At 42.4% G+C, this 24928-nt stretch overlaps 2 protein-coding genes and 1 pseudogene across 2 annotated transcripts; all 3 read right to left on the bottom strand.

Annotated features, from left to right (window-relative positions):
• Positions 1–400: 400 nt before the first annotated feature.
• Positions 401–3363, bottom strand: LOC126616198 (protein trichome birefringence-like 1). Its single transcript, XM_050284205.1, has 5 exons — positions 2511–3363; positions 1704–1896; positions 1282–1475; positions 1039–1197; positions 401–944 (listed from the first exon to the last, which is right to left on the bottom strand). Exons 1-5 carry the CDS (start codon positions 3281–3283, stop codon positions 572–574), a joined length of 1692 nt encoding a protein of 563 aa, XP_050140162.1. The 5' UTR covers positions 3284–3363; the 3' UTR covers positions 401–571.
• Positions 3364–9547: 6184 nt separating this feature from the next.
• On the bottom strand, positions 9548–10278 carry LOC126616206 (proline-rich receptor-like protein kinase PERK8; annotated as a pseudogene).
• A 5288-nt stretch (positions 10279–15566) lies between these two features.
• LOC126616200 (protein trichome birefringence-like) lies at positions 15567–17442 on the bottom strand. The gene is made up of 5 exons (XM_050284219.1): positions 17098–17442; positions 16691–16883; positions 16389–16582; positions 16145–16303; positions 15567–16069 (listed from the first exon to the last, which is right to left on the bottom strand). Exons 1-5 carry the CDS (start codon positions 17430–17432, stop codon positions 15691–15693), a joined length of 1260 nt encoding a protein of 419 aa, XP_050140176.1. The 5' UTR covers positions 17433–17442; the 3' UTR covers positions 15567–15690.
• Between the last annotated feature and the right edge of the window lie 7486 nt (positions 17443–24928).

Genomic DNA, 24928 nt, shown 5'->3' with positions numbered 1-24928 from the left:
TTGCACGGGGGTGGAGAAGGACTTACAGCTACAACGTGTACGCCATTGTGACTATTTTCTAAATAAATATCGATCGCTCACATGTAGTGCGAAATTAGTTTGAAATACCATCACGATCGCCTATTTGGTGGTAGTTAAGCCTTTCTCCTAAGGCTGTGCTGAGTCTACCGACTGATCTCATTCACTTGCTTCATGTGGAACAGTTTGTTTATTTAACACCGTACATATGTATCTTCTGCTACTCTGGTATTGAGCATTATTTGAAATAATTAAGGTTGTGTAATCGTAAACCTAGTTAAGCTTTTGCTTCGTATGATGGTTGTGACGACCATGGCTACGAGAGCAACGATCTCATCTTCTAACTCATATGACAGAACTCACAATTATCATCTTACTTCCATTTGCACAAAAAGATATTATCAGCTTATATTACCGAGACTCAATTTTACAAAGAATATCACATCATTTTGTTTCCTCCTACAATCCTATAGAAAGATGCAACAGAAAACATTTTCTCCAAAACTATTTTGACATGATCCCATCTATACAAGGCATCTGTCTAATCATTTATCTAGGGTTTCTGTCGCTGTGGGTCTTGACGCTGCTGTTGTTGTTGCTTCTGGTTATGTCGAACGAGCTGAGCATATAGAAGCTCATTCCATGTATCAGGAACACCAGGGAGGCACCAGTGACTGCAATCCTGGTGTCTCAAAGGCGATTTCTGCTCCTCCTCTGTAAAATTCTGCTTTCTGTAAATCGATGGATGAGCATCCCTCCTGAAATCAGTCATTCTCGTAATGTTTAGATAGAATATTGGCGTCTTCATTCCAGTGATTACCGAGTCAAGTATTCTCAATTTTGATGCATATTTTCCTCTATTTGTCTCCTTTGCAAGTGGCTCTATTAGATCATGGCATTGCCCTCCCGAATTCCACCTTCCACCTCTGCAAAGGGTAAAAGGTTTATGAAGATGCTGTATATTTGTGAACGAACTGTGAGGTTTTAAAAGTTAAAAAGTACTGGATGTGGTCTATGTACCTAAAGTGATTAGGTGAAAAGCCCCGGAAGAAAACAATAGTTTTCTCAGGATTTATGTTGGTATCCACCCATCTTGCCCATGTTGTTAAAGCTTTCCGAAATGCCTCTTTAACGTTCAATACATCGTAGATGTAGCTACCCTCTTGATAGTAACCCTTCCTGCAAGATTCTTATATTCGTTTAGTATTTCCGAGTTCCGAAAATTAATTAATGACATAGAGTGAGAGGGAGAATGAGTTTTACCCTCTGGAAGTTTTCTCATGAGTCCACCAGTGACCTGTGTTGAAGATGAGAACATCTGCAGTTTTGTACTTATCGGAGGATATCTCAATCAAATCAAGGCGAAGTGTTTCCTTTATTGATCCATTTGCATCTGCCATCTCCCATTCTTGAACTAGAAATGGCGATCGAAAGAATTCCACTGAGCAATTGTACTCCTATTCATCCACTCCAGAAAAAAAAAAAAAAAAACAACACGTAAATATTTCTACTTGTTTGAATTGGAAATCTCAAGTCATTAGCAAATTATATCTGGTCTAGTGTTGTGAACTATCTAATTCACTCTGGTCAAAATGAAATTCAACAACAAAACAAATCCAATGGAGAGAAGGAAGAATTTATCAGGCTATGAATTCCAATTCAGAGACAATGGACAGCGAACATACCTTGAATACGAAAGAGTAAGATCCCTCTGAACGAAATTCGCTCCTACCCAAGGCTTCAACAACTCCACTCTTATCATCCACTGAATTTCGAAGAAGACAAAGCAAAGACTCCCACATATTCCTATTAAGAGAATCCCCAACAAAAACTAGTCGCTTTCCTCTCAATAGTCCCAACATGTTCTTACCATCCAACCTGCACAAAAAGTTAACCAGAAACCAGCATCACCAAATCTGAACCTACAAGCTTTATTCAACAAAAACGATACATCGAATGCTTAGGCATAAAACATAAACATACACACTCAGACACATTAGTACACACAACGAAACTCCGTTGTTTTTAAAAAAAGAAATTCAGTGTGAATTTTAAACTGTCATAACAAGTAATTGTTATATTGATCCTCACAAGACTAATTTGCAAACAACAACAACAAAGCCTTTTCCCACTAAGTGGAGTCGGCTATATGAATCCTAGAACTTCGTTCTAGATTCATTTTCATAAGGATTCGACGTAACCGAGGAATGTCAGCTGTCGACTACCTAACGTCCTCCCCCTCCTTCTTTATCCAAGCTTGGGACCGACAATGTAAGATAAATTTACACAGGCGGAGTTTCACAAGATTAATTTGCAAACAAGTAAATTTGCACTTATGAAAAACAACCATAACAAGCACAAATTCCTAAAATTGCTAACTTTAGAAGTCGAACTAGTCATGCAAAATTACCTTAATTTAGAAGCAAAACCAAATGCAATGCAGTGTACAAACAAAACATGCTTTTAAATCAGAAGTAAAAACAGCCCTGCACCTTGGAATATTGCAATGTTTGGGTTGCCATCTATACTTTTCGTAGCGATTATCAGGCCTCTTATTAAGAAAACAATTGAAGGATTCATCAATAAGAGGACAAGAACCCGGCGCATAAAGTGGATACGAATCATCTCTCACCCACATTCCATCAAACAGGTCACAATCATCCGTCGAAAATTCATAACCGGGCTGAGTTTGATTGCTCTGCTTCTCGGATTCAGACAATGCCTCACTAGCATCATCACTCTCTTTCGAGGTCAATGCCACTGCTTGCCCCAAAACCCCATCAGAATCTTTAGCAAAAGATTCATTTTTTCTTGAACCCTCCAGTTTCCCGGAAAATCCCATTTTCCCAGTTACTTGAATCGTAGTGTTCTGGGACGAAGTCTGATTGGATTCTTGGGGCAAGAAAAGAATTGGGTTCGGCAGTTGGGCACTAGCCATATCAGACTGCAAACCTCCACTCTCATCCAAACGCGGGAAATATTCAGCTTTCCAGGAAAATGGGGTTTCCCGGGAAAGTTCAAAAGGGGTTTTGAAGATGTTCTTGAAGCCGAAAGGGAAAGAGTAGCCAGATGGGTTGAGAACCAGGAAGAAAGTGCAAGCCATGCAGACGAACGAGAAGCCATAGGCAAAGGCGGCGGTTCTTCTGGAGGGGAAGAAGATTGGGGAAGAAAGAGAGGGCTTGGAGAAGGCCTCTGGTCTTGGGATTGTGGGGGAGTGGTGGTGCTTGGTGGGTTTTGTGGTTGTCTGGGTTGGGTAATCCGCCATTGTTTGAGAGCCTGTGACCTGTGTCGGTGGAAGAATTACTTTTCCATACAGTTTCTGCTGTGAGAAGACCACTTTTCAGTTTGGTGGTTACCCTTTTGTATTGAGGTCATTCTAAAAAAAAAAAATGTCTTATCAAAAAAAGCTTTTATGTTTGGTAAACATTTAGTTTTTTTTTTTTTCAATGTTTTGAGTAAAAAAAAAAAAGCCAAAAACATAAAACTGCAAAGTCCAGTTTTGAAAAAACAGTTTTTTTCACATACATAAAAGTTTATCAAATACTATAATACTATTTTTTTTTTCAAAAACACTTTTACAAAAAAGTTTACTAAACATTCTACTGCTTTATTTCACAACTATTTATTCTCACAGCATAACAGAAGTAAATTTTTTTCAAAGTACATCAATACCAAATCAACCCTTAGTCTACTTGTACGGTTGAAAGTTGCTATTTTTGAATATAAGAATGCATATGTAATTGACCATAAAAAAAATGGAACTTTAACGAAAAGCACTCGGTACTGTTCACTTTAACGAAAAACCACATTTTTACACTAAAAAGTCAATCCTGGTACTATTTACTTTACCCTTTATTTTGTCCTTATCATTAAAACTCAAAGTTTTCAAGTCTTTTTCATTAGTTTTCCTTTAAAAAAAATGCAGATGTAATAAAAATTTATGAACAAGTGGCATATTTTTTTAATTTTTTTTTGTAAGAAAAAAATCTCACGTCCCTCTCACTTTGATTTGGAGTAATTTTTCTGCGTGACCAGCTCATTATTTAATAATTTTACCAATTCATTCGTTTATAACAGTATATCCATTTATTAACAATCTTATCACTGGGCTAGTAGGATGAGCGTCGTACCAATATATTTACATATATAGGAGTCACACTCTTGCATTGCAGTTGGTCAAAAAATTTGAATTTGATAGCAATATATTGAACTTATGTTTGTGATAAATAACGCTCATAAGTGTGATATTAACGAAGTAAACTAACATTAGTGTATCAGTAGGGTTATAGATATTAAATTCAAGCTGTCTGATTTTTATATACAGTTATTATACACACTTATCCATATCATAAATATGATAGCAGTATGAGGTCAATTATTTTTTTCTTTCATTAGAATACCAAGATAAATGTTCTAACACTGGACTAATATTTTTATGATTTGAGTAATTATCAATTAAATGTTATGTAGTTAAGGTGAAATCATGAACAGCCAAGAATGATAATAAAACAAAATTAAAGTGGTTCCCCTTTTCGTAGTAAGAGTGGCATGCAGAGTGGATTCGATGTTACGAACCCGAGAAGCTTCCAACCTTACATGCATTTCGGGTTTGAAACTCCACCTCTCTTAAATTAATGTAATAGTTTCGAGTCTTCTCTCTCCTTAATAATAGTTAAAAAAAGAGTGGAGTCAATGTTTGAAAGAGGAAATTATAATGTGGTAAAATTTTAACAGCATTTATACGTAACAAGCTAAAAAAGGTGACACAAAAATTTGTTTTTATTTGTGACATTGTTATTCGGTAATGCAAAAACCTGACATAACAATCAAAGAGCACAATAACAGAAGTTTGCAGAAGTGTAATTTGTAAGGGGGAAGAGATGGTGGCCGGCTTTTGTTTGATGGACGTTGGAAAATGTTGCTTCGGTGAGCATATGAGAGCCATATACTGTTTGGATTAAAACTTGAACTTTGGGCTCAAGAAAGGGGTTGGCCCAAAAAAGGGCCTGAAGCCGAGGCCCAGCCGAAATTCAGAAAAGCAGACAAGGCCTTTCCTGACTTGGTACAACTCATAAGGACCACTTGCTTACCTACCCAAAGGCCAAGTGGTGTAGACTGAACAGCTACACAGCCCATAAAGTACTTTATGGTGGCATTACATGTAAAATAACTGATGAGTCATCACCCTCAAACCGCATTCGGGCAAAGCTGCTGCTACAAAAGGCCAAGCCGAGTTGCCTATATAAGGAGAAGGAAAAACCAGGAATGAGGACACTTAATCAAACAAACAAATGTAAGCACAAACTCTGCTCAAAGCCAGATTTGCCTTCAAAACGAAGCTGTAGTCAGCCCAAGCCTTCATCCCTCTCGGGATAAACCTTCTCTTAAACCTCTGTTATAGCTCTGCTACCCTGTTCAACCTTGCTGTAGTATCGATTCATTTCTTGTAAAACTCTCTCTTTCTCTCTCTCTCTCTCTAAAGCTTTCAGACCCTTAAACCACAAAGATAGGAACCAGAAGGACGAGCAGCCTTACCCGATAAGGTTAAATGCTGCCCGACCTTCTTTGTTTTGTGTCTTTTCATTCATTAGCCTAGAAATATGTTGTATACTTCCAGTTATATTCAAGTTGTTTCTAGCAAAATGATTATTAAAAGGCTTTCTCAGTACTTGGATCCGATTTGAATATATCTTCAGTGTTTAAACCAAATCCAAGTTCTAAGCCCTCGGGCATGTAAATCTGATTAGTTAAAAGTCCTTGGCCTCAAGGCATAAAAAAGAGCCTTATGTGGACTTAACCCATCCACGACAGTCCTTGATAAACGAGAAGTCCGAAGTTACTTGGGGCGCAAGTAATCGACCTAACCTTTAGTTTTGTTTCTATTATATCATGATTATCGTAGAACGTTAGAACATGGAACGAATTCTGATGGGAAGCCTCAAGGCCTACACCTAAGGCCCCACAAAGGCACCTATTTGGATTCATTCCGTTCTACGATCTAGAGAGTCTGAGTATAAGAATGAATTCTGATGGGAAGCCTTAAGGCCTACACCTAAGGCCCCACAAAGGCACCTATTTGGGTTCGTTCTACCTCTCAGATTCGGGTAATCAGAAATATAATAGTTATAAAGCTCCTACAATCACGAGAATAAATATTATGTGTGCAAGCACTGGTTTAGTTATTTATGGGAAGCCTCAAGGCCTACACCTAAGGCCCCACAAAGGCACCCTGTTATAACTAACACGGTTTCTTGGATATATACTATACATATATACAACTAAAACTCGACATCCATTTTACATCTGCCATACTGAAGATGGCAGTGGCACGCCTGAGCACCTAAAAGTTAACCTTGATTGTGAGCCTCAAGGCCTACACCTAAGGCCCCACAAAGGCACCTCTCAAAGTTAACTCTGTCCTTCTCTTTCAGCCCAGCCCGACGAGACTTGCCTGACGAGACTTGCCCGACTAGTCTTGCCCGACGAGACTTGCCCGACAGTGAAACAGAAGCCCGACAGCAGCCCTCAACCGACGCCAAACCTCTCGGGGAGCTGTGTGATCGTCGGACAGGAAACATCCCCCACGGGAAAATTCCACCACGAACATAGTTTTGGCACGCCCAGTGGGATCTGATCTTGAACTTCTTGATCTTGCATGACCAAAAAGAAAAACCATAGACTCGGCAAAAAGAATCCGAAGGAAGGTCTTCTCCAAATGGCAGAACAAGCAGAAAATCCTTCTTCCCCATCTGGACAGGTGGTCTCAGATAGCCCGACTGCATCGGAGAGATCACAAGGAAAGGGAACTAGTGAAGAGCTACAAGCTACTATGATCCAAGTATTAAAAAGCATGGAAAGAATCTCCTTGGAGACTAAGGGAGAAGTGAGCAGACTCTGTACACTAACAGGGAATCTACAGAGAATGCTTGATTTAGAGTTCTCTACTCCAAAAAGGGTTCAAGGAAGTGGGATGAGCCAGATTATCACACGAAACGAACCAATCATCCCTTTATTCCCACTATTAGAAGAAGAAATAGATAAGGGAAAGAAGAAGGTAATTCCTGAAGGGAGTCAACCGGTAATAAAGCCAGTTCTGGAGAAGGAGTTTCCCAACTTCCCATTATTATCATTTAATAATTGGAAGCCGAGCGAACAAGAAAGAACGAGGTACGGGATGCCAGCAATGATGGGAGAAACCAGCAGGAAGGAGGGCACTACCACTTCAGATAAACCTCCACCTTATAGGCCACCCCCGTTGGTCAATAAAGGTGGATGATCTAACTGGAGGAAGCCCGAAACAAGGAGAGAAGCAAGTGCATGCAACGACCGGAGCCCGAAGATTGAATCTGCTATCCTCGGTCATAATGATAATTTAGCCACTCAGCAGCTGAGGGAGGAATTGGCTGAGTTAAGAAGGACAGTGACTCAAAACGCCCAGCCGCGGGCTCGCCCAGTGTTCAGGGTCACTTACCAAAAGCCATATCCTGAATATATTGACGAACTAAATCCATTTCCTCTCAACTTCAAGATGCCCGCATTCCCAACCTTCACGGGTGAAGACAGCAGTGTGTCCTCCAGAGACCACATATTCAAATTTTCCAACCATTGTGTGGCATATGAAGACAACCCGAATTACAAATTGAGGTTGTTTGGGAATTCACTAGCAGGGTTAGCATCTCAGTGGTACTCTCTATTACCCCCTAATTCTATTGCCAGCTGGGGGCAAATGGAGATGGCTTTTCACGAACAATTTTACATAATGGAGCCAGAATTGACCATCAATGATCTGGTGGAAGTAAAACAATATGATCATGAATCCACTGAGGACTTCATGATGAGATTCAGGAGAACAAGGATGAGATGCCAATTCCCCGTCAACCAAGCGCAGCTCATATCCATTGCTCAAAGGGCTTTAAAATTACCTTTGAGAAAAAGGTTTTATGACGCGCAGTTTAATGAACTGCAAGAATTGGTGATTGCTGCTACGAAGTATGAGAGGCTGTTGCAAAAAGAACAGCAAGTGAAGCATACTTCCAAGGTTCCTCCCTTCTAAAAAAACAAGGCCACTATTCACCATGTGGAAGTGGGAGAAACCAGGCCAGAGCATGAATGTGGCCATGATGAAGAAAACATAGATGTGTGTGCCGCTGAAATGACCACACCTTTCAAACCACTGACGATCAAAGGGTTAGTCCAACCTGTCAAAGATCAGAAGATCGTGATGAACGATGGTGGTTTCGTCCCCATGAAACCCCCAAAGTACCAGAGTTATTCGTTCGATTTAACCAAGGCACCTGAGATCTACGAAGAACTAGTGCGGGCAAGAGTAATTTTGCCCGACAGTGCCAAAAAGATGCCCAAACCCGAAGAACTCAGGGGGAAAAAGTATTGCAAGCTGCATTATACCTTCAACCACTCCATAGTTAATTGTGTCCAGTTTAGGGATTGGGTACAAGATCTTATAGTGAAAGGAAAGCTGTTACTGGACTCGCCTCAAGCCAGTATGATGGTGGATACTAACCCTTTCCCTGAGGTGCCTGTCAATATGATCAACCTCACTCTAGGGAAACCAGGATCATCATTTGGTACTGCAGAGAAAGGGAGATCCCAGGTTGTCCCAACACCCCTGCATGAATAAAAATGCCATAAAGGGGACCAGGGGATCAAGATCAGGTCCCAAGATTGGTGCTAACAAGGAGAGTAGAAGAAAGAGGAAAGTAAGCAAAAGGACAGAGAGTTGCCCGAAGGCAATTCAAAACAACATTAAAAGCAGAGCAGGAAGCAAATTACATGTTCATTCCGATACAAAAGGAGTTACAAATCATTCTATTCTAAAAAATTTACATCTTCACATAGGGTGATTATTCGAGAATGATATGTTCGCATGATGGCAAAAATCCTACTAGGTTCGGCCAAGACAGTATCGCTGTTTACAAGTTGGGACCTGGCTTGCTCTAACTCTGAAGTTGATTTCTCTACTCCTTCGATTTGGTGTTCAAGGTTGTCAAGAAGAGTTGCTTGTTCTGCTTTAAGGGCAATCAGTTGCTCTTCCAACTTCTGGATTTCAGAAGTAACCACTTTAACCCTTTCTTTGGTCTGCAAACTTTCTTCCATCAACCGGGTAACTTGAGTAGAGGAGCTTGATTCTTTCTCCATAAAGCATTTTGCCCGGTTAGCTTGTCTGTCCGCTCTCTGGTATTGTTCCCTGAGAGCCCTCAAGTTCTCGAAGAAAGAGAGAAAAAAATCGTGCTGAGACTTGGATAAATGACCGGTTTTGAAAGATTCAGTTATGACTTTCTCAAGGTCACAAAGAGCCTTGAGACTGAATGACGCGGTGAATTCTTTCTTTGCCCATTCCTGAAAGATTTACTGTTGCTCTGAAGAAATGGAGGTTGCCGAAGGCTGCCTTGAAGATTTCAACCGCGTCTCAAGTCGCCTGAGCGCTTCAAAGAGTTTGGGCAACTTAGCAGGGTCAGAAGATGGGAAAGGAGGAGGGTCCGGCGTGACAATTTCCTCCGATGAGACAATGCTATTGAGGGGGCAATCTCTGACTGTCTAGCCTGCTCAACTCCAGATGGGGAAGTATCAGTACCTCCAGAAGATGAATGAGGATGGGGGCGCTTTGATTTACAGGCCAATGGAGGAGGGGAAGCTTCTTTTGGAGTTTGCTGCAAAAACCAAAGGACTAGGTCACGATAATCTGAATATAGGTTGAAGCAAAAAGAGGCTCTAGAGAGAAGAAATCTACCTGACTCAGCCCCGGAGTTTCACCAGAGAATGTACTAACTCTTTGTTGGGGGGAAGATTCTTCACCACCAGCAGGAGAGGAAAGAGCTGCGCCTGAGCCTGTACCAGCGTCCTAGAGATATCCAAAGAAAGCAGTAATTGTCAGTAAAAAGATTACAAGAGAGAAGCAAGAAGAAAATATTCCCGTACCTGAGTCCGATCTTGAGGAGGAGAAGGAGGTTCATCAACTGTCGGGCAAGCAAATACTTGCGAAATTGCTGCATCTGAAGCTACAGGGATCTCATGAACTATGGGTTCCTTATCCGAGACCACTAGTGAGGGAGGTGGCTCATATACCGGGGACGGCTGCAGAAAACGTGAATGATAGCTAGTTGGGTAGTAATGTGCAGAATTTCAATAAGAAAATAAATAGCTCACTAAGATATTGTCCTCATCCACAAAGTGCAACATAACTCCTGTAGACGGATCAAATTGAGAGGAGGGGGTTGCATCTAGAGCAGTAGAAGAAGTCATAGATCTCAGAGGAGGGCCATGACTAGGCAAGGGGGCAAATGCGCCAGCCTAGAAAAACAAATAGAGGAGGTGAAAAAACTTAGCCATTAGGTCTGTAAACTGGAGTGTTATCCAAGAAGTAGAAAGGGAGAAAAAGTACCTCAGCAGGATTGGTCTGAGAGGGGGAAAGACTTGTCTCTCGGGTAAATTATGGAGAAGCCTCGGGCGAAGAGAGCATTTCCTTTCTTGCAGCCTGAGTCAGAGTAATCAGATTTGGAGTTATATGAAAGTAAGGAGTGTACAAACATATAACATGTAAATCATACCTCAAGTTCTCTAAGGGTGGTGTTCTGCAAATCTTTTGCCTTTTTAAGCATAGCAGCTCTTAGTGGTCCCTCCTTGGAAGCAAGGATTGGCCTTTTAGATGCTTGAGGTCCTGTTGATCGATAGAAAAGACAATTAGATAAAGGAGAAAGGTAGCAGTTTAAAATAGAAACTCACTTGAAGATTGTTGCTTCTTTCTGCCTGTCTCAGGAACTGGAGCAGATGGGACTGTTGATTTAGGAGGAATAGTAATCTTTGCCCTCTTACTCTTTCTGGTGAGAGTTGGTTGTGGGGTTGTCCGAAGCAGTGCAGGATCAGGATTTGAAGTTTTAGTCATGGCCGCTTTCTTTCGCTTGTGGGCTTTAGTGATTGCCTTGAGCGTTTCTTCAGCTCCTGAATCCCCAATGGATCCTGAAACGTCCGTCCCCTCCCTGGCTTCTCGTCTATCAGCCTCTGCGGCAGCACCATAAAGAACTGCAGCATCAGCGGAGTCATTCTCTAATTCAATGGCTTCCGAGTCAATATCCACTAGAGCTACAGAATCAAGCAAAAGTAAGGGAAGATGGACATCAGAGAAAAAACAAAATCAGATTGAAAAAGAAGTACCTATCAGAAGTGACCGGTTTTTCTCTTGGATCATCTCCTTCCAATTTTCAAGCTCGCCCGAGCCAGGATATGATTTAAGAGAAAGCTGGTTGAAGATGCGATCGTGAGTCTCTTTCAAATCTCCTCCATACTTCCTAGTCCATTTGTCCTCCCACCAAGAAGAAAAAAGCGAAATACATTCAAAATTGAGAATGATGGAATTTCGGGCTGCTTGATTCATTACATCAAGACTGCGTCGGACGGCTCGGAATGTCACTTCAGGTGGAGTTGGTAACCGGAATGAGGTGCCACAATGGACAGAGTCGAAGAATGGGACAGGTATGGCTTGCCTAAATCCTAACTGCCTGCTGCAGAAGTTAGGATGGTACACTTCCAAGCCTCGATCATATCTATTACCTCGAACTCCCCAGGCCAAGTCTCTCGGTTGAATGCAGCTAATAAATTTTTCCCTACAAAAGGGGGTAGCATCCTCACCAGGGGCATCTTGGAAGACTTGGTCAGAGAACCAAGGATATCTCCTCAAGACCGATGCACCCCATTCTAAATCTGATCGAGTCCTACAAACTCTAAAGAAATAGAAGCAGGCAAAGGTGGAATGGTCTACAGGGACAGCTTCAGCCAAGATTCGGGCAAGGGCCACACCCTCCAAAAACTCCAAATTTGCAGCCGGAAAGTACCATTAGAGCCAGGTTTGTATCATCCAGATTGGCCCATTCAGGTTGGTCTCAAATGGCTCGTCTTGAGTCATTTCGAAGAGGAGATGATAAAGATGGGAAAGGAGAAACGGACCTGTAGCTATATCATCAAAATTATAGAGAGCTTCTACTAAGGGGATCCATTCGACCCTCACTCCTTTTGACTTGTTGGGGAAAATGTGCTTGTTTAGCCAGTACAGAAGAAAGTACATTTGTTCTTAATCTCTATCAGCATGAGAAGACTCTGCCCCAAAGCTCTCCTTTACAAAAGGGATAAATCCCTTGAAAGAGGTTCCATAACTCTTGAAGGTTGCAGAGTTATATTCCAGGGAGAGGACAGATGAGGAGGAACTCAAGCCTTCAGCAGTTAAAGGAAGAGCCCAGTCTTGGGTGACATCCACTATCCTGCCCGAGGGCCTTAATCCAAAGACCTGGGCCATATCAAGAATGGTTGGAGACATGGGGCCCATACGGAAGTCAAAGGTATTCGTGCCCGAATTCCAGAAGAGGAGGGCAGAAGTAAGCAATTCAGGCTTAGGAATTATGGAAATCTTCGAGAGCATGAGTAATTCATAGATACCATTATCCATCCATTTCTTCTTAAAGATAGGCTCTAATTCGTCAATCCACTGAGCCCAAGCAGGGTCGTTCATCAGAGGAAAGCCTCGTCGGTATGATGACCATTTGGATGAAGAGATGCCCAACCTAGTTGAATAGGGATTTGGGGAAAACCAATTATCCCTGGGCATATTGCTTTCGACCACTGAAGGGACCCGAGAAATCCAGGCGGGACCCAATAATTGTGCCCCATGCGCCTCAAAGAATAGCTCGGAATGCAAACCTGCCCAAGGGCGATGTAGCCCGTTGAGTAGACGACGTAGAGTGGTGATTCCTTCGCCAGATTTATAGAAGGGTTGGGTTTGGCCAGATCCTGAAGCCATTTGATGCAGTTGTTCAAGAAAGGGGATACCAAAGAAATTGATGAAGGTAAAAACCTTATCAAGCAACAAAGTAAGAAAAGTCTGAAAAATTTAAAGGAAGAAAATGGCTGGGATGATTAGGAGATTTCTAAAAATTACGGAGGAATTTCTTGCTAGGAACACAGGGGATTAGAGAGTTCAAACGCAAGGAATTTGTGGGTTTTAATACAGAGCTTTTTCAATTAATATTGGCGCCTGGAATTCCAGGCTAAATATCAATTGAAGGGGGCACTGTTTGGATCAAAACTTGAACTTTGGGCTCAAGAAAGGGGTTGGCCCAAAAAAGGGCCTGAAGCCGAAGCCCAGCCGAAATTCAGAAAAACAGACAAGGCCTTTCCTGACTTGGTACAACTCATAAAGACCACTTGCTTACCTACCCAAAGGCCAAGTGGTGTAGACTGAACAGCTACACAACCCATAAAGTACTTTATGGTGGCATTACATGTAAAATAACTGATGAGTCATCACCCTCAAACCGCATTCGGGCAAAGCTGCTGCTACAGAATGCCAAGCCGAGTTGCCTATATAAGGAGAAGGAAAAACCAGGAATGAGGACACTCAATCAAACAAACAAATGCAAGCACAAACTCTGCTCAAAGCCAGATTTGCCTTCAAAACGAAGCTGTAGTCAGCCCAAGCCTTCATCCCTCTCGGGATAAACCTTCTCTTAAACCTCTGTTATAGCTCTGCTACCCTGTTCAACCTTGCTGTAGTATCGATTCATTTCTTGTAAAACTTTCTCTTTCTCTCTCTCTAAAGCTTTCAGACCCTTAAACCACAAAGATACAGACCCTTAAACCACAAAGATAGGAACCAGAAGGACGAGCAGCCTTACCCGATAAGGTTAAATGTTGCCCGACCTTCTTTGTTTTGTGTCTTTTCATTCATTAGCCTAGAAATATGTTGTATACTTCCAGTTATATTCAAGTTGTTTCTAGCAAAATGATTATTAAAAGGCTTTCTCAGTACTTGGATCCGATTTGAATATATCTTCAGTGTTCAAACCAAATCCAAGTTCTAAGCCCTCGAGCATGTAAATCTGATCAGTTAAAAGTCCTTGGCCTCAAGGCATAAAAAAGAGCCTTATGTGGACTTAACCCATCCACGACAGTCCTTGATAAACGAGAAGTCCGAAGTTACTTGGGGCGTAAGTAATCGACCTAACCTTTAGTTTTGTTTCTATTATATCATGATTATTGTAGAACGTTAGACCATGGAACGAATTCTGATGGGAAGCCTCAAGGCCTACAACTAAGGCCCCACAAAGGCACCCATTTGGATTCATTCCGTTCTACGATCTAGAGAGTCTGAGTATAAGAATGAATTCTGATGGGAAGCCTTAAGGCCTACACCTAAGGCCCCACAAAGGCACCTATTTGGGTTCGTTCTACCTCTCAGATTCGGGTAATCAGAAATATAATAGTTATAAAGCTCCTACAATCACGAGAATAAATATTATGTGTGCAAGCACTGGTTTAGTTATTTATGGGAAGCCTCAAGGCCTACACCTAAGGCCCCACAAAGGCACCATGTTATAACTAACACGGTTTCTTGGATATATACTATACATATATACAACTAAAACTCGACATCCATTTTACATCTGCCATACTGAAGATGGCAGTGGCACGCCTGAGCACCTAAAAGTTAACCTTGATTGTGAGCCTCAAGGCCTACACCTAAGGCCCCACAAAGGCACCTCTCAAAGTTAACTCTGTCCTTCTCTTTCAGCCCGGCCCGACGAGACTTGCCCGACGAGACTTGCCCGACTAGTCTTGCCCGACGAGACTTGCCCGACAGTGAAACAGAAACCCGACAGCAGCCCTCAACCGACGCCAAACCTCTCGGGGAGCTGTGTGCTCGTCGGACAGGAAACATCCCCCACGGGAAAATTCCACCACAAACATATACATTGATTTTCAAGCAAGACTGATAACCTAATTTCCGATAGGTGGTGTCAAGATCAATGTGATAGACACGAGGCCTAGTCAGAAAATCCGGCATTGTGCTCGTTGTTCCAACCACAATATAAAACTGGGATTGAAAGTTTTAGTAGGATCTGCAATGCAAGCAAGAAGAAAATAGAGGAACTCCCGAAGGGCTGGCGATCTCATATGTGTCGATATTAATAGTGACTCATTTCTTCTGATACAAGAAATTGATGTCCAATTCCTTTAGCCAATAATAAGACTAATGGGATGAAGTGACTAACCGCTTCTCCACAAAGTGCATGATGAGTATAATTAAGTGCTGACATGCCCCGGCTGCACAATGCTGCATATTTCTGACTGCATTTAGTTCTGCTTCACTATCAATCGAAAATTTGTTTGCAGTAACAACCACGCTTACACTCTAGTGTTTCGTGTTTGAGACATGCCTGGAAAATTTCATGTAACCGGCTTCAGCCAGAGCCACAGTCTCAGTCATGCAGGCATTTTAAGGCTCTTAAAGTTGCAACCACAACTGCACATTGTGGCGTTAAACCAGTACTATACCAGAATTTTATATTCATGACCTTCTCAATACGAAAACCAGCTTCTGCGACCACCATGATCACCGGCACTCGCTGTTTCGAGTCACCGATTTTTCAAGCCTCTCCTTCAAATGCACCAGAGAGGACGCAAGGGCTAAATCCTGTTTCCCTCACCACCTCTATCCCACAACTGGAAACACAATTTTTCACTAGACCACATTGCCCCACCTCTTTGCCTAACTACAAGTCTACAACTATTGCTCTTATCCTTCGTTTGAGCATACTTGTTCGATATTCTCCATACGGTGAGCTTTCCAACAAAACATGTATACTATATAATTTTTTTTCTCCATATTTAAGAAGTTGTCCTCTGATTTTGCTGTTTCTTCTGTCTATGCTGTTTCTGGTTATGTTTGAGGAGTTGAGCATATATAAGCTCGTTCCATGTATCAGGAACGCCAGGGAGGCACCAGTGACTGCAATCCTGGATCATAGGCCGTTTTCGCTCCTCCTCAGTTAAATTCGGCTTTCTGTAAATCGATGGATGAGCATCCTTCCGAAAATCAGTCATTGTTGTAATGTTCAGATAGTTGACTGGCGTCTTCATCCCCTTGAGTACCGAGTCAAAGATTTTCATGTTTGTTGGATACTCTCCTCCATATTCCGTGGATTCCAAGCTGGTAGTTGGCTTTGTTTCGCCATGGCAATGCCCTCCAGAATTCCATGCTCCGCCTCTGTGAGTAAAAAGATTAGCAAGATGCAATACATTTGTTAACCAAGTTGAAGTATTTCATGTCTTCAAAATGTACCTAAAGTGAGAAGGTGAATAGCCCCGGAAGAAAACAGCAGTTTTCTTAGGATTTACATTGGTGTCTATCCATTGAGCCCATGTCGTTAAAGCCTTGCGAAATGCATCGTCAACATTCAGTTCACCATAAATATGGCTACCCTCTTGATAGTAACCCTTCCTGCAAGATTTATAAATATTTTAACTTCGCTGCGTAGTGACTACTTTCCAAAAAATCCATGACGTAGAGTGAGCAGGAGAATTACCCGCTGGAAGTTTTCTCATGAGTCCACCAGTGACCTGTGTTGAAGATGAGAACATCTGCATTTTTGAAGTTGTCAGAGGATCTCTCAATCAAATCAATGCGAAGCGTTTCCTTCTTTGATCCACTTGGTTCCGGCATCTCCCATTCTTGAACTAGAAACCGTGATTGAAAGAACTCCACGGAACAGTTGTACTCCTATTGATCCATTGAACAACAAATACATTAATATTACTTAATAAGATGAACAAGGCCGAAAGGTAAGAAGGAAGAATTTATGAGGCTATGAAATCGAAACTAACATACCTCGAAAACAAAGGAGTAAGAGCCCTCTGTGCGAAATTCTTGCCTACCAGAAACTTCATAGACTTTGTTCTTATCATCCACTGAGTTTCTAAGAACACATAGCAAAGACTCCCACATATTCCTGTTGAGAGAATCGCCAACAAAAACCAGACGCTTCCCCGTCAACAATCTCAACATCTTCTTACCATTCAACCTGCACAACACCGAAACCAAGAAGCTTTATTAACAGAACCAATGTAGCAAATGCAATATAAATGCACGCCATTACGAAAATCAGTTTGAACTTAGAGCAACTTGAAGTATAAACACTCTTAGAGGTTGCCTTGGTTTAGAAGTAAAAGAAAATAAAACATAGTATGAACAAAGCGTACTCCAATTATAAGTAGAAAAGTCCGCAAATTAATTACCTTGGGATATTGCAACGTTTTGGTTGCCATCTATACCTCTCGTATCCATTGTCTGGCCTTCCATTCAGAAAACAATCGAAAGGCTCATCGATCCAAGGACAAGACCCCGGAGCATAAAGTGGGTACGAATCATCTCTCACCCATCTTCCATCAAATATGTCACAGCCATTCGTCAACTTGGACTTCAACTCACTTTGTTTCCCTTGCTTCTTAGTTGACATCTTTTTACTATCAGTTTTCTTCTTCGAGCCACGTTTTCCATTTGAATCTTTCGAAGAAGGAGAATGCGAATGTGCATGCTTCTTGGTCTCGTTTCTTCTCCTGGAACCCTCCATTTTCCCAGAATTTTCAATTTCCGTGTTGTTGGACAATAAAAGAATGGGGTTGGATGATTGAGCATTGTTATTATCTCCCTTCAAGCTTTCGTTTTTCTCCGGAAATTGAGAGAGACCAATCTCATGCTTATCCACCTTATGACCCTTCAAACTTGCAATCTCATAAAACTGTGGCGAAAAATTAGGTTTCCCGGAAAAAGGGTCTCTCCGAGAAAGCACCAAATATGCATTAGGGTTCTGAGAAGAAGAGTGGAAGGAGGCATGAAGCAGGTTCTTGAAGCGGAGAGGAAGAGGGCCGTTTTGGCCAGACGGGCTGAAAACCAAAAAGAAAGTGCAGGCAATGAAGGCAAACATGAATACATAAGTGAGGGCCATGGATTTTCTTTTGGAGAAAAAGATTGAAAGCAAAGGGGCCTTCGGCTCTGCTTTCGTAGGTGATGAGTGCTTCATGGAAGGCGGGCTGTGTGCGACTGAGGGCTGAGGGCTGAGGACAGACCGCCGTCACTGACTCTGATATTGGTTTTGCAAGCAAAGGATGCCTGATTGAATTTGACCGAGGAGAATCCGCCATTGTTATATAACTTGGATTGTTTCGTTTTCGGTTAAGGTATTACTTGTGCTGTAAGTTACAATGAAAACTAACTGAGGACAGGGATGCTGTGAGTCTGGTTTAATTGCAAACCCTAATTGTCTCAAAATAGAGAGAAGGAGATGGTAGAGAAGACACAACGGAATTTTTGGAGTTGGTTTGATTCAATTGTTGTGAGAATTATTGCAACTTTTCAGTTAACGTTGTGGTTAATTAGTTAACTAATTATTAATTAGGTAATATTGGCTTTTTTTGGATGTAAGCACGCAAGTATTTGGAGTCTTTTGAACTTGTTTTGAGTCTTTTGGTTTGTCTTAGTGTTTTAAAAGTTAGTTTTATTTATTTGAGTCAAGTGTTTAGCACCCCTAGTTAATCCCCGGTTAGAACGATCTTCTTTTCGAACGACTCCACTCAAAGTTGTTTGGGAGCATATGCTCCTATCAACTTTACCCGGGACACACAAAAGAAGTACTTTGATCCTATTAGACGGGGGAGGGTGAAGAAGCTAGGACAGAAGGGTAGAGTTCAAGAGAGCAAAATGCGTTTAGGAACGTGGAATATAGGAACCTTAACGGGAAAATCTATGGAAGTAGTGGAAGTTATGGTGAGGAGAAGGATAAATATTATGTGCCTACAAGAAACTAAGTGGGTTGGTAGTAAGGCAAAGGATCTAGAAAACTCAGGGTTTAAACTTTGGTATTCGGGCACAAATAGAACGAGAAACGGTGTTGGCATCATCGTGGACAAGACCTTGGTACAAGATGTTGTAGATGTCAAGAGGGTAGGAGATAGAATCATGGCAATCAAGATTGTAATAGGACAAGAACTTATCAATGTGATTAGTGCGTACGCACCTCAAGTAGGGTTGGATACGAGTTCGAAGGAGAAATTTTGGGAAGATCTTGGGGACTTGGTGCAAGGAATTGCTCAGACGGAGAAGTTATTTATAGGAGGAGATTTAAATGGACACGTGGGCAGGGAGACAGGCAACTATGGAGGTTTTCATGGTGGCCATGGTTTTGGGGAGAGAAACGAGGATGGGGAAGCTATCTTGGATTTTGCAATGGCATATGATCTCTTCTTAGCCAACACCTTCTTTAAGAAGAGAGAAGAACATGTGATCACCTACAAGAGTGGGTCGTCAAAAACACAAATAGATTTTCTTCTAATGAGGAAAGGGGATCGTATAACTTGTAAGGATTGCAAAGTTATACCAGGAGAGAGCGTGGCTAATCAACATCGCTTGTTGGTGATGGATGTACATATCAAAAGAGTAAGACAAAAGAACAAGACTTGGAAGTGCCCAAGGACTAGATGGTGGAATCTAAAAGAAGAAAAACAAACCATTTTCAAAGAGAAGGTAATCACCCAATGTGTGTGGGATAGAGAGGGGGAAGCTAGCCAAATGTGGGATTCCATGGCTAGTTGTATCCGAAAAGTAGCAAAAGAGGTATTAGGAGAGTCCAAGGGCTTTGCCCCACACCAAAAGGAATCTTGGTGGTGGAATGAGGAGGTACAAACAAAGGTGAAGGCTAAGAAGGAATGTTGTAAAGCCTTATACAAGGAGAGGACTGATGAAAATGGTGAAAGGTATAGAAAAGCGAAGCAAGAGGCGAAGAAAGCTGTCAGAGAAGCTAAGTTAGCGGCTTACGACGATATGTATAAACGACTAGATACCAAAGAAGGAGAGTTGGATATCTATAAACTATCTAGAGCAAGGGAAAAGAAGACAAGGGACCTAAACCAAGTGAGGTGCATCAAGGATGAGGATGGAAAGGTTCTTGCTACAGAGAACGCGGTTAAAGACAGATGGAGAGGTTATTTTCATAATCTTTTCAATGAAGGACATGAAATGAGTGCTTCTTTAGGGGAGTTGAGTAACTCAGAAGAGTGTAGAAACTACTCTTTTTATCGTCGAATCCGGAAGGAAGAAGTGGTTGTAGCTTTGAAGAAGATGAAGCATAAAAAAGCAATAGGCCCAGACGATATACCAATCGAAGTGTGGAAACTTTTGGGAGAGACAGGTATAACATGGCTCACTGACCTTTTCAATAGGATTTTGAAAACGAAGAAGATGCCAAATGAGTGGCGAATGAGCACTTTGGTGCCTATCTACAAGAATAAGGGCGACATACAAAATTGCATGAACTATAGGGGTATTAAGCTAATGAGTCATACAATGAAGCTCTGGGAGAGAGTCATTGAGCATAGATTGAGGCAAGAGACACGGGTTTCGGACAACCAATTCGGGTTCATGCCAGGGCGCTCAACCATGGAGGCAATCTATCTCTTACGAAGATTGATGGAAAGATATAGAGATGGGAAAAAGGATTTACACATGGTCTTTATAGATTTGGAAAAAGCGTATGATAGGGTCCCAAGAGACATTCTTTGGAGGATTTTAGAGAAGAAAGGAGTACGAGTAGCATATATCCAAGCTATAAAGGATATGTATGAAGGAGCAAACACTGCCGTAAGAACTCATGAAGGACAAACTGAAAGCTTTCCCATAACTGTAGGATTACATCAAGGCTCATCCTTAAGTCCTTACCTTTTTGCGTTGGTAATGGATGAGTTAACACGACATATTCAAGATGATATTCCTTGGTGTATGCTTTTCGCAGACGATATAGTGTTGATAGATGAAACTCAGGAAGGGGTAAATGCAAAGCTTAACCTTTGGAGAGAAGTGTTGGAATCTAAAGGTCTTCGCCTAAGCCGATCAAAGACAGAATATATGGAGTGCAAGTTCAGTGCAAATGGAGGCCAAAACGAGTTAGGGGTAAGGATCGGAGATCAAGAAATACCAAAGAGCGACCGTTTTCGTTACCTAGGATCTATCTTGCAAAAGAACGGAGAATTAGATGGAGATCTCAACCATAGAATACAAGCTGGATGGATGAAGTGGAAGAGTGCATCCGGCGTGTTGTGTGACCGCCGTATGCCACTGAAGCTCAAGGGAAAATTTTATAGGACGGCAATAAGGCCGGCGATGCTGTATGGCATAGAATGTTGGGCGGTGAAACATCAACACGTACACAAAATGGGTGTAGCGGAGATGAGGATGCTTCGTTGGATGTGTGGGCACACGAGAAAGGATAAGATTAGGAATGAGGATATCCGGGGTAAAGTAGGAGTAGCCGAAATTGAAGGAAAGATGAGAGAAAATCGGTTACGGTGGTTTGGACATGTGCAAAGAAGGCCTACTGACGTTCCAATTAGAAGATGCGACTATGGGACAGAGGTTCAGGGCCGAAGGGGTAGAGGAAGACCTAGGAAAACTTTGGAAGAGACTCTAAGAAAAGACTTAGAGTACTTGGATCTAACGAAGGACATGACACAGGATCGAGCACAATGGCGTTCTAAGATTCATATAGCCGATCCCACTCAGTGACTTGGATTTTCCAAGTCTCCAACCGAGAAGTTTTCCTCACTCGGGAAATTAAGGGAACACTACCCCAACCTACATGCTCCACTCAGAAAGCTTCAACATACAAGCTTTAACAAAAGAAAATTCAAAGAACTTAGCGAAGAAGGCTTTGGTGTATTTAACACAATACGTTGAAATGAAGGAAAGCTTATTTATTGATATCCCCGATAAGCTACAAATATGTACATATACATGAGTCAAAATAAGCACACAAGAGGGAGCCTTCACAAAGGTTGCTTAGGAGAAGTCTCAGCAGTCGGTAGAGCCCCAGAAAGAGAAAGCACCGGAGGGGGATCATTTGGAGCCTCAGTACTGGACAGAACCTTAGAAGGAGGAGGCATCAGAGGTTGATCATTTGGAGTTTCATTACGCGGTACAGCCCCAGAAGACGAAGGCAATAAATGCCTTTGGAACAAACCCACAAATCTCTGATGATCAAGTAAAACCTGACCATCAGTTTCCTTCATCTGGTCAAGCTTCCTCTTCATGTTTGTAGCATAGTCATGTGCGAGCCGGTGCAACTGTTTATTCTCATGCTTGAGCCCTCTAATCTCCTGTTTGAGACTCATCACTTCAGCCGCCAATGATTCAACTTGGCGGGTTCGAGCAAATAGGCGTTGGGCCATATTAGACACAGAACCTGCACACTGAACACTGAGAGCCAGCGAATCCTTAACAGCTAACTCATCTGACCGTTTGGAAAGTAGTCTGTTATCTTTGGGAGTGAGAAGGTTCCTGGCCACCACCGCAGCGGTCATATCATTCTTCATCACGGAATCCCCAACGGTAAGAGGACCAGTAGGGGAGACGAAGGATGGGCGCCATATGTTGTCTGGAGAAGGCGGGGCTGCCTCTTCAACAAGGTTCAAGTCAAAACGACGGTCGGAGGGGCCAGACATTTTCAAAGGTGTTGAAGAGAGAAGAGGTCGGACAAATCAAGATCTTAGAAGTGCAAGAATGAAGCTTCTACTGGTGGAGATTCAAGTGTGCTTTGGAACTTAATGCCAGCCCCTATAAAAATCTGCACTCGACGAAGCTTCAGAAATCGAAGAGGCGCCTGCTCAGAAATCGAAGAGGCGTTTGCTTTCTCAAAAGCTGGGCTGCTTAGAGATCACGAGGGTTGATCTCAGAAATCGAAGAGGCGTTTGCTTTCTCAAAAGTTGGGCTGCTCAAAGACCACGAAGGCCGATCTCAAAAATCGAAGAGGCGCTCGCTTTCTCAAAAGCTGGGCTCCCCAGAGACCACGAGGGCCGATCTCAGAAATCGAAGAGGCACCTACTTTTCCAGCCTTTTCCAGCCTTGTCAGCACTTGTCACACGCACACTCAGTTTTGCGGAAATTATGGGCATTCTGTCAAAGACTTCTGGGGAAGTAGAAAACACATGAATCTTACTGTTCAATCACCCACTTCCCACACGCAACAATAGCTCATGGGTACCACAGATAACTTTGCCAAAGTTCTCTGCCAAAGTTGAGCACGTGAAGCTTGCAGCTCCCACTACATCGCTCTGACCAAGAAGGGTGAAAGAATAGCAAAGAAACAGCACTAACAAAGTTTAGACCCATAAATTTTGAAGGTCTAGCTACCATATTATTACCCACAAGGGTAAAGGAACAGTACCACTGCTGGATAATTGGAAAGTCCCTGTGTGTCAACCTCTGTGCTTCGTGGCAAGGTAGACTAGCAAACATGCCCAACCTTTACTCACATTCGAGAAAACACTCCCAATAAGATTGCTTGCTCCAAAATCGAAGAGGCACCGTCCTCCGAATCTCGAGAGCCAGACTCCCAACATGACTACTTTCTTAAAAATCGAAGAGAGGGTAAAGGAACAGTACCATTGCTGGATAATTGGAAAGTCCTTGTGTGTCAACCTCTGTGCTTCGTGGCAAGGTAGACTAGCAAACATGCCCAACCTTTACTCACATTCGAGAAAACACTCCCAACAAGATTGCTTGCTCCAAAATCGAAGAGGCACCGCCCTCCGAATCTCGAGAGCCAGACTCCCAACATGATTACTTTCTCAAAAATCGAAGAGACACTGCTCCCCGAATCTCGAGAGCCAGACCCCCAGCATGATTGCTTTCTCAAAAATCGATGAGGCATCGTTCTCCGAATCAATCGAAGAGGCGCTCGCTTTCTCAAGAGCTGGGCTGCTCAGAGACCACGAGGGCCGATCTCAGAAATCGAAGAGGCACCTACTTTTCTAGCCTTGTCAGCACCTGTCACACGCACACTCAGCTTTGCAGAAATTATGGGCATTCTGTCGAAGACTTCTGGTGAAGTAGAAAGCACATGAATCTTACTGTTCAATCACCCACTTCCCACACGCAACAATAGCTCATGGGTACCACAAATAACTTTGCCAAAGTTCTCTGCCAAAGTTGAGCACGTGAAGCTTGCAGCTCCCACTACATCGCTCTGATCAAGAAAGGTAAAAGAATAGCAAAGAAACAGCACTAACAAAAGTTTAGACACATAAATTTTGTAGGTCTAGCTACCATATTATTACCCACAACTGTAAAGGAACAGTACCACTGCTGGATAATTGGAAAGTCCCTGTGTGTCAACCTCTGTGCTTCGTGGCAAGGTAGACTAGCAAACATGCCCAACCTTTACTCACATTCGAGAAAACACTCCCAATAAGATTGATTGCTCCAAAATCGAAGAGGCACCGTCCTCCGAATCTCGAGAGCCAGACTCCCAACATGACTACTTTCTCAAAATCGAAGAGAGGGTAAAGGAACAGTACCATTGCTGGATAATTGGAAAGTCCCTGTGTGTCAACCTTTGTGCTTCGTGGCAAGGTAGACTAGCAAACATGCCCAACCTTTACTCACATTCGAGACAACACTCCCAACAAGATTGCTTGCTCCAAAATCGAAGAGGCACCGCCCTCCGAATCTCGAGAGCCAGACTCCCAACATGATTACTTCCTCAAAAATCGAAGAGACACTGCTCTCCGAATCTCGAGAGTCATACCCCCAGCATGATTGCTTTCTCAAAAATCGAAGAGGCATCGTTCTCCGAATCTCGAGAGCCAGATACCACAGACCACTTTTTCAAAGTGCTCTGACAGAGTTAAAACATGTGAAACTGGCAGCTCCCACTACCGTGCTATGACCAAGCAGGGTAAAGGAATAGCATTACTACTTGTTGTTAGGGAGACTCCTATATATGTCGACCTCCATCCCCAACGGACAGGCAGACCTGCAAAAATGCTCAACCCTTCATCATATCTGAGAGGGCACTCCCAACGAAGCCTTTCGAAATATTCAGCTTTCTTTCCCCCCGATAATACCTCTGCAAACAAGCTATACTAGAGCAAGAATATCTCATATCATCAGGGTTAAAAGCAAGAGTATCCCATATCATGCTTTTTCCCTGTCTTTTCTTTTGGCCTTGTTTTTACCTGCAAGACAAGGAGAAAGAGAGCAATCAGTCAGCACTTGGAATCAAGCTTCCAGCCAGGAACT

Source organism: Malus sylvestris, chromosome 3 (genome assembly GCF_916048215.2).
Source record: "Malus sylvestris chromosome 3, drMalSylv7.2, whole genome shotgun sequence".
NCBI lineage: Eukaryota > Viridiplantae > Streptophyta > Magnoliopsida > Rosales > Rosaceae > Malus > Malus sylvestris.
The sequence above is the reverse complement of the archived record's forward strand: the minus strand, read 5'-3'. Positions and strand labels throughout refer to the sequence as shown.

Excerpts from the sequence above, each read along its gene's own strand:
- LOC126616198 (XM_050284205.1), bottom strand. The coding sequence starts at position 3,283 with ATGGCGGATTACCCAACCCAGACAACCACAAAACCCACCAAGCACCAC. Across the intron at positions 1,897-2,510 it reads AAACATTGCAATATTCCAAG|GTTGGATGGTAAGAACATGT; the intron begins GTGCAGGGCTGT and ends CTTTTTGTGCAG. Across the intron at positions 1,476-1,703 it reads CTTACTCTTTCGTATTCAAG|GAGTACAATTGCTCAGTGGA; the intron begins GTATGTTCGCTG and ends GTGGATGAATAG.
- LOC126616200 (XM_050284219.1), bottom strand. The coding sequence starts at position 17,432 with ATGGAGGGTTCCAGGAGAAGAAACGAGACCAAGAAGCATGCACATTCG. Across the intron at positions 16,583-16,690 it reads CTTACTCCTTTGTTTTCGAG|GAGTACAACTGTTCCGTGGA; the intron begins GTATGTTAGTTT and ends ATGGATCAATAG. Across the intron at positions 16,070-16,144 it reads TATTCACCTTCTCACTTTAG|AGGCGGAGCATGGAATTCTG; the intron begins GTACATTTTGAA and ends TTTTACTCACAG.